The sequence below is a fragment of the Manacus candei genome, unplaced genomic scaffold (genome assembly GCF_025592945.1).
Source record: "Manacus candei isolate 608988 ecotype Guabito, Panama unplaced genomic scaffold, ASM2559294v1 h1tg000076l, whole genome shotgun sequence".
Classification (NCBI taxonomy): Eukaryota; Metazoa; Chordata; class Aves; order Passeriformes; family Pipridae; genus Manacus; species Manacus candei.
Window position 1 is genome coordinate 7,080,233 of NW_026138124.1, and position 9,267 is coordinate 7,089,499.

General features: G+C 53.9%; 1 protein-coding gene and 2 non-coding genes across 3 annotated transcripts; all 3 read right to left on the reverse strand.

Moving 5' to 3' along the window:
- Window positions 1-111: 111 nt before the first annotated feature.
- TSR1 (TSR1 ribosome maturation factor) lies at window positions 112-6,791 on the reverse strand. Its single transcript, XM_051809781.1, has 15 exons — window positions 6,658-6,791; window positions 6,479-6,582; window positions 5,921-6,137; window positions 5,707-5,841; window positions 4,492-4,919; window positions 4,058-4,217; window positions 3,585-3,742; window positions 3,095-3,291; window positions 2,512-2,674; window positions 2,197-2,307; window positions 1,753-1,885; window positions 1,229-1,345; window positions 805-945; window positions 570-644; window positions 112-473 (listed from the first exon to the last, which is right to left on the reverse strand). The coding sequence occupies exons 1-15, from the start codon at window positions 6,758-6,760 to the stop codon at window positions 295-297; spliced, it is 2,421 nt and encodes an 806-aa protein (XP_051665741.1). The 5' UTR covers window positions 6,761-6,791; the 3' UTR covers window positions 112-294.
- Window positions 1,606-1,698, reverse strand: LOC127481157 (small nucleolar RNA SNORD91 family). The gene has a single exon (XR_007908118.1). It is a non-coding gene; the product is annotated as a small nucleolar RNA SNORD91 family (small nucleolar RNA).
- Window positions 2,946-3,038, reverse strand: LOC127481158 (small nucleolar RNA SNORD91 family). Its single transcript, XR_007908119.1, has one exon. It is a non-coding gene; the product is annotated as a small nucleolar RNA SNORD91 family (small nucleolar RNA).
- Window positions 6,792-9,267: the final 2,476 nt, after the last annotated feature.

Sequence of the window (9,267 nt, forward strand, 5' to 3'; positions counted from 1 at the left end):
CACACCATGTGCAGGGCATGAGGGAAAGAAACAACCCCTATGGGACAAGGGGTTCAGCAGACAAGGGGTGCACACAGCCTCCTGGCCACCACCAAGACAAAGGCACTTAAATATTTTTGACATTTTCCATTAAAATAAATAGCTATAGCTGGTACCTGAGCAGCAGCTGGCGAGACAGCTGCCCCTGTTACAGACCCCAGCAGTAACACGTCCAAGGCATCAGTGCTGTCCTCACTACACAGGCAAGAACAGCATCCAGGGAGCCAAGGCACAAACTCCAGCTATGCTGGAGACTCATTCCATTTCCACCTCCTGCTCTGGCAGTGCACTCTCACTCCTCACCCACGGCACAGGGTCCGGAACATGGGGGTCATAAGTCCATTTAGGAAAAACGCGCTTGTAGAGGTTCAGCAGCACCGTGTCCTGGGACTTGAGCTGTCCATCAAAGTGGCACTTCATGTGGCCATGGGTCCCTAGGCAGAGAGCAGAAGAGGCCATTAGCAGTCTCTCCTGCCCAGAAGAACCACACCATCCCAACAACACAGAGATAAATACAGGATCAAACCTACCTAATGGCTCCTTGATGTGTCCCCTACGTCCCCACTTTGTCCTCAGCTCCACCGGCTTAAACCACATCACATCCTCTGGAGATCAAACATGACAAGGCGGGTGAGGAACAGGCTGGGCTGCACCAACACAACTGCTTCCACAGGAGCAGGGGTGCAGCCCACAACACAACTGCTTCCACAGGAGCAGGGGTTCTGCCTCCACGTCCCCTCTTCCCACCACAGAGACAAGCCATACCTCTGTTAAAGAACATGTACCGCACGACAGCCGTCTTGGTGAAGATCTTGAAGGGGTGGCCACTGAGCACCAGCCGCTTGATGACGATTCTGTCGGGGTCCACGGAGAGCAGAGAGCCTGTGGCAATGAGGTCGTGCATTCCTGCAAGGCAGAGCCACCACTGCACTGGGGCAGGTGCCTCCATCACTGCCTCCCCCACCACAACCCCCTTCCCCAAAGGGTTCCAGGCCCAGAGCAACCCCACAGCAGAGACAGATAAATGTGATAATGGGGATGGAGACTGGGCTTATCTTCTCAAACAGCAGGAAAGGGACAGCTTTTTCAAGTCATACTTTCTGGAGAGATGCACTTGTAAGCAGGGGATGGGAACAGTCTGCTAACGTTTGTTTCCCAGACACCACATCCTCAGCATTTATCAACTTACCATTACTTCTCTGTTTAAAAAGCAGCACTGAGGCAGGAGGGAAAGTGATGGGAGCATAAACAGTCACCACCAGGGCAGCATCCGGGCGCAGGAAACGCTCCAGCTTGTGCTTATCAGCTAGGACAGAACAGCAATGATCAAGCTGACAGCAGTCCTCAGAGCTCTGGGAAACTCCACTGAGCCCATTCTTACCCAGGAAACAGGCTCTGCACCTTACAAAAAGAGGTGACAAACACCCCTCCATTGCTGGCACAGAGCATCTGGGAAAAAAAGGTGCTCCTCTGAACTACCAGTTCACTGTGTGGAGTCTGCCACCACCTTGCCTGGACCAGTGGGCCACCTGGCCCAAGCCCTTCCACTCCCCACAACTTAGTGCCTGCCCTGGAAGCCTCAGAGCCTAAGAGTGAGTCTTCACAAGAATCCTTCAGCCAGGTTCAGACACCATGGCTAAGACATCACTGGCTTCCTGCCCCAGAATCCCCAGCCCCACTTCCTGGTGCACCTGTGCCCAGTCCCTCACAAACCTGAGGTGTGCTGGGAGAACAGAGGGGATGCTCGGAAGCGTCTGAACCCACAGTGGAAGATCAGCTCCTCCTTGGCTCTCACCGGCTCGGTGTTGCTTGGATGCCGATGCACCAGGAAATTCAACACAGACATCTGCAAGAGGCAGCACAGTGAGGGCTGATAGCAGGGCTGGCAGGCAATGGTGCACAGCAGAAAGCAGCAGGACATTGCAGCAGACATGAATGTCTTTGAGAATGGCTTCCTGAAGCCTCACTGGTCCCCAGTGCCAAGCTCAGACACTCTATCCTAAAACCACCGGGCAGCTTCCGCCTGCTCTGACCAAAGGGAATTCTCCACTTTGAAACATGAGCAATGCAGGGAGATTTCAGCCCAGATCCCCTCCAACTTGAGGCAGTCCCAAGGAGCTGCACACCTACAAGCTATCAGCAGGGCCATACAGTCACCTTTTGTTCGTGGGGAAGCAGGGAGAACAGGACTAGGGGTTTCCCTTCCTTGAAGCTCTCCATCACCGAGACAGGGACATTGCAGACATGAAGTGTAATGTACCAGCCCACCTGCCAACAGAGGATAAGTTGTGAATATTTTTCTCAACCAAAAAAAAGTGTCAGAAATAAGATGTGCCTGAGTTAGAGAGGGAATTGAGGAGAACATCATCATCTGAACTTAGGGCTGCATGCTATGAACACCTCCCTGATTAAGTCATTCCTGTTAGGAGCAAAGGAACACAGCAGGGAAAGAGATCAGCAAAAGAGAGTTACCAAGGCTCCTTCAGTCTCCTCTTTCTCTATTTGACAGAAGAGGTGCTTTCTGGTTCGGGAGAAGTCCTGGAACTGGAAAATCCTGGCATAATCCCTTGGAAGGTTCTCTTTGGGGTCCCATGGGGAAGTCCGGAAGCTTTTCAACCCCCTGTACTTCTGGAACCTAGAGAATAAATAGGAAAGACAAACCTTCACCAATGGAGGTGTGTGGCCAGCACCTCCTGTGGTGCACAGGGACTCACACCTTCAGAGACAGCAAGGCAAACACTAACCCTCAGGAAAGATCTTAGTGCAGAGAGAGCTAAAAACAGCAGCCAACTCCCTAAATAACCTGCCCTTACATCAGGGCCACCCTCCTCCCACTCCCAGCCCAGGACCCAGCTCTCCCTGCTGCAAGGTGCTACCCAGGCCCACCTGCTGGCCCAACTAGTGCCTGCCCTGGAAGCCTCAGAGCCTAAGAGTGAGTCTTCACAAGAATCCTTCAGCCAGGTTCAGACACCACGGCTAAGACATCATAGGCTTCCTCACCAAACTAGACAGAAAGGCACCTTTCAGCTCCTCTGGAAAGCATCCCAGTTGTTACCTGACTCTGGCAGGTACATCACGTGGTGTATCCACCTCATCTGGAAACATTTCATCCATTCTCTGCTGTTTGTATCTCTCCAGCATCTGTTCATCTTCCTCCATCTTCTCGTCGTACTGGTCATCCCGCAAGCACTCGGAAACGGTCATGGTCTCGCTCTCCTCCTCTCCAGGCTCCTCCTCGCTGCTTTCCCCCTCCTGACACAGGGCAGCACAGAGCCCGTGAACACAGAGCTGTCCATGCAGCACTGAAACCCTGTGTGTGCTCACACTGTGTGATTTGTGACCCCAAAGAGACCCCAGCCCCTCAGTTTGGTGTCTAACAGGCCAAAGATGTACCATGATACACATGAGAGATTTGACCGTGGAAATCCAGGCAAGTCCTGGCTCTGTGTCATGCCCTTGCATGGAGCAAGCTGGAAGGACAGGACTGTCCTAGAATATGCAATAATGCCCTGGAGATCACCTGTACTATCAGCTCTTGGACGTACCTGGGAAACTGCCTCTTCCATCAGATCATCATCGATGTCATCATCTTCATCATCATCTTTCTCACTGCCTTCTTCTCCATCATCCACAATCCAGGCAGCCTGGTACTTGGATGTGCCTTTGGGGACCTTCACCACCCTCCTGTTTGCCTTCAGAGAATCTGTAGGATTCCCACCAGTGGTTAATACAGGAACAATTCTCCTTCCCCTCAGCAACATTTGCACCAGGACAGGCAAGATCAGATCTACACCACAACTGCTACTTCCCAACACAGAATTTGTCAGGACAGCCAAAATGTAACCCTGCTAACTTCCCAGGCAAACCACACAGCCTGCTGGTCAGGTAATGGAACTAGGAATGGAAACCCTGGACTTCCAAATAGGATGCTTCTTCAGAGCCATCCTGGTGACAGAGGTTTCTGACAACCCTCTTAACAGCAACAAGGAAAAGATACAGAACTATTGCTGCTACACACCCTCTGCTTCTTGCAGTTCTTCTTCAGTAGGCCACGTCTGCTCCCCTTCCATTGGATCGGGAACCACTTCTGACTGCAAAGACTCCTGCTTGCTTGGATCTGCCTTCATCAGGACCTTAACATCCTCCTCCATCTCATCAGTACCATTTACAGGGTCCTCCTGAAGAGCAAGAGCAGAGTTCCCAACTCTGAACACACCTAATTAAAGCTCTTCAATCCATCTCAAGTAAACTGCTTTCAGAATCACATTCGTTATGTTGTGCCATAATGTTCATTACATGCAGCAGGCAAGGAACCTCAGCCCTGCAGCACAACACAGATACAACTCCCTTTCCCCTCCCCTTGCCCACATACACCCAGTTGTATTTTCCCCATGGAAGTTTAGAAACCTCGTGTTCTAACAGGACTGGCAAAGCCCTTGGCCCCACACCCACCTGTATCTCCATGTCCTGACTCCTCTTCTGTCCTTTAACCACTCGGGGGTTCAAAGAGAGGGGGTCAGGGGGAGCATCCACCTGGCTGACCTGGAAGTCTCCATGCCCCACAATGTGCACCAGGCTGTTCACATCGAGGGTCTGTCCCCGGACAAAGCCAGACACCTTCAGGGTCCCAACCAGGTCGCTCTCCTGACCAGGCACAAACTCAGCAGCGTAGGCGAGCAGGTGAGCGCGCCGGTCCCGGAACGCGAGGTGACGCTGCTTCTGGGTGCTGAGGTGCCTCAGCAGCAGCGAGGATTCCTGCTCCGTGTTCAGGGGGAACAGCTTGGCCTCGGGAAAGCGCTTCTCAGTGGCTTTGGCAAGCTTCTTCCTGGCATCTATCCGCTTCTTAGGGGGCAAGTCGGTGCCCCCTGGGACAGCAAGAGCTGCCGAGCAGAGAACAGAGCTCAGGATCAGATCGTAAACCTTCTTATGCCCCTTTTACCAAATAAAGATAAACACTCAGGTATCAGCAACCCAAATAACCAGATTTGCACCCCAAGGTGCAATGGCAGTTTTGCTCTTTTCAGTGGTGCTTAGTGATGGGACAAGAAGCAATGGCTATAAACTAAAAACACAAGAACTTCCACCTCAACATGAGGAGGAACTTCTTTCCATGGAGGGTGGCAGAGCACTGGAACACGCTGCCCAGGGAGAGTGTGGAGTCTCTCTGTCTGGAGACATTCCAAACCCACCTGGATGCATTTTTGTGTCACCTGCTCTAGGTGACCCTGCCTTGACACGGGGGTTCCCTTCCAACCCTAAGTGATTCACACATTCAAAAGAACATCTGAGACACAAAACCTGTTTTCAGAAATAAGATTCCGAGATTAAATGAGACCCTAGAGTTGAGGGCACAAGAATTGAATTTAGCAAGAAAGTGTCTGAATCCCTTAGCTCTGCACACTTTCATAACCATCACAGTGCTGACACCACCACACACCCAGGGGCCTCAACCCACAACACCCTTTTATCTCCAGTACTCCCATACCATGGAGTAACACAACAAGGCACCACGAGCACGGCATTCACCCAACTGATGTGTGCACAGAAACAGATCAAGGACCTGTGATAGCCTATTAACAAGTGGAGTTTTTAATTACTGCAACAGCAAATCCCCATCAAGTACCTCCACACACCCCCCAAACCCCTCGACATTGCTGGCTCACTCACCATAACTGGGGAGCCCCTGTGCGAAGAGGCAGGACAGGCAGTTCTCCCCTGCACTGTCCCAGCCATCCACAGGGTCCAGGATGAAGAGGAGGGAGTCAGCGACCTTGGCAAGGTCTAAGACAGCGTGAAGGTCCCCTGCACACAGAACACGTCCTTTACTGGGGCTGCCAGGGGTGTGGAGCCAAGAGCCTGACCCACAGCTGTGCTTCCTCACCTGCCTGTGCTGTGACAAAGCGCCAGCGCTGCTTGAATCGGGGGCAGAGGAGGGCAAAGCCACCAGCTCTCCCCTCATCCGCACGGACCACGGCCGAGTCCTGGCTCTGCAGCAGCCGGAGGGTGTCCTGGGTTGCAGCCCTGCTGTGCAGCTGCACCACAACCACGAGGTGCGGGGGCCCATCCCTGCTGCCCAGGCTTCGCTTCTCCGCCAGCACCTGTGGGCACCACTGTAGAGCATCAGTCCCGGCCCACAGCCCAGCTCCTGTCCCGCCTCCATGGATCAAGAACAGACTCCACACCTCCACCCGAACCCGCTCGGTCCAGTAATGCTCCGCTTGCCTCAAACAGAACTGGCTCAGGCACCCACTCCTTTCCCTGGCACAGCTCCTCATTTCCCCGCATATGCCCAAACCGGCTCAGTTCCATCACCCACATCAAGACCCGCACCGGCCCCACTCCAACCCCCTCCGGCAAACACCCGAACCGACCCACTCCCCGCTCCACCCACAGCCCCGCAACCAGCCCCGCCCGCCCGGTCCCCCCGGGGGCCCCTCACCGCCTCCTTGCGCTGCCGGCGGAGCTGCAGCGCCTGGTGCCGCCGGTCTACCCTGCTGAGATCGCGGAGCCGCCGGCGGGGCTGGGCCTTGACGGGGACGCGGCCTGCGGGGGGAGAGAGAACGGTCAGGCGGGCCGGGGGCCGGCGGGGAGCTCGTCCCGCGGGGACGGGGAGCTCACCTCCGGCGCGGCGCTGCGAGGAGCCGCTGTGCTTGCCGCCCTTGTGCGCCTTGTTCTGCTGCTTCAGCGGCCCCGGCCGGTGCGCGCCCGCCGCCATCACCATCACCACGCGGCCGCCGCGTCACTTCCGGCGCGCCGGGAGCCCCGCAGCGACCCACGTGGCGGCGAGAGGGAGGGACGGGGGAGAGAGAGGGGAGGGACTCCCGGGATAGACACCCTCCAACCCCCGGGACAGGGCACGGGGCGAGCCCCGGGAAGGAGAGGTGAGAGGAGAAATAGAAACTTCACTCACAGTACCCCGGAATGCCCAAATAAGGAACAATGTAATCTTAGAATAAGCCCTGGAGAGTTAGATGGATGAGGGATGTAACTCGAACAAACCGGACGTAAACTAAGCTCTGTGTTACCAGATAAAATAAAGAACAAAAGTTACAGCTTTTGGGGGTGAAGCACAATGACGCTGTGCCTGCGCCAGCGCTGAGGTCAAGACGACGAAGAAGACCCGAAGGACCAAAGGACTTTCCAAAAGGGGAGTGGCTATGTAAAACAAACTAATGGATATGTATTAAGTAAAGGAGAATACCCAATGAACATGTAAACAGTATGTGTAATAAAAAGCCCTTTTTAACATCTACAAATTGGTGTTGAGAAGCTTGTTTCTGCTGCTCTTTGGTATCAGAGGAGAGGGGAGTGAGGTTGGTGCCCGTAGTGCCGTGGGGCAATGAGAGCCGTGAGCCAGAGCCGTTCCTTCAGCGCTTTATTGGTTGGTTCTTTGTACAGAGGTATTTACACAGAGAGGGACAGCGCTCCGGGAAGGGGCCTGAGGGATGAAGCAGTTGGGGAAAGGCCCTGCCAAGCCCCTGGCATGGCAGCCAGGCAGGTCGGGCACTGCCCACTCCGCAAAGACTGATAGAGCAGAAACATTCCTACCGTGCCTCACCCCGTCTGTTACCGGCAGCGCTGGTGACCGCTGGTGACCTCGGTCTTGCCAATCATTATCCAGCCAGGAATGTCTGCTCCTACGAAGAGGCCTCAGCCCTCCCCAGCCCCAGGGGCATATCACACCAAAGACACTCATGGGCACCTCACAGCTGCTGAGGTTGACCCTGGCAGAGCCCCTGCCCAAGGACTACTCCATCCTGTAGGATAACAGCTCTCTGCTTGTTATGGGAAGCATTAGGGCCACAGCACCCCAGAAACACGCGGGTGAGCAGCAGGGTTAAACATTGACAGTGGTGTTGCAATTGCCAGTAAAGCTGGAGCAACCCGAGGGAAAGGCAGAGCAGCTGCTACTCCCACCCCGACCAAGCAACTGCATGGGAGGGAAATAGCAGGTTCCTGCAGATCCCTGCTGCCTCTGAACTTGAGGCATCTTCCCCCCACCCCTTTTCCTCCTATGAGGAAATCAGGATGACTGATCATGTCATGATCATGTCAGCTGTGGGCTGGTCTTCAGGGATCCTTTTCTACCCTTAAAAGCAGACTGGCTGTTTAAACCTTTCAAATTCTAAATATTAGCTTGTACTACCTGAGAGGAAGGAAGACACAAAATGAAGAGACCAATGACAGATAAACACTGTAGTATTAAGTCTCTCTACACAGGAATCTGCTGGCTGTGAGAAAGCATGAGGATCTCTCCCACTGTCAAGGCTGTTTGTCCATCAGCCAAGACAGCCCACAGCAGTGCCACAGCTCTGCCTTGCAGAGCCAAATGCAAAGAGGTTCAGAGGGGACGTGGGGGAAGAGGGAATAACTAAGATACTTCTAAATCAAGAAAAACATCCCATGAGTTAAGTTATACCTTATCATTTCAGCAAGACCAGGGGAAGGAGCAAGGTTGGAAACTTTCTGCTTAGGACTACCACAAAGCACTCTGCCCCTGCGAGTCACTCAGATTTCTGGATGCCCAGAGACAGCCAGAAGGGTCCCACCACAAAGGCTGATACCTCTCTAGATATCTGCAATCCTCAAAGCTCCTGAGAGCTGCTCGAGCTTGTAAGAAGAGCCAACACCTGACTTGCACTGTGGACTTGGCCCTCCATGTGTAAAAATTCCCTAACATCCATATATCATAGGCTTACAGTGACCCACACAGTTCTGCAGGGCCCTTCACACACACTACCAGAAAATCACAGTCTGAGCAAACAGGAGCAGAAAGCCAAGCACTACCTCACCCAGGCTGACAGCACTTCAAGTGAAAACAAGTTCTTCCTCTCAAAGCAGAAACAACCAAGGAAATATGGACACAGCCACAACGTGAGCAGGGAAGAACTCTCCCAGCAGCTGGGATATAAATCCCTGCAGCAAGGCAAGCCCTGGCAGGGGGAGGGCTCCCTTTAGCTCTCTTGTACCATCATAACACAGCCTGGTGGTCACCACACACAGGACACTGTGACAGCACCTGCTCAGCACCACCTGTCACCCACCTTGTCCCCTCTGCACCCTCTTGTCCAAAAAAACGGGCTTCACATCACAGCACACAGCCCAGTGCCATGAGGAGTGGAGCTCACGGGCTGCTCCAGCCCTGGCTGAATCCCAAAAAGCAGCTGCACTGCAGGGATGCCGAGCTCACATTCCTGCTCCCTAAAACAGCCTCACTGCTGCCTTCTG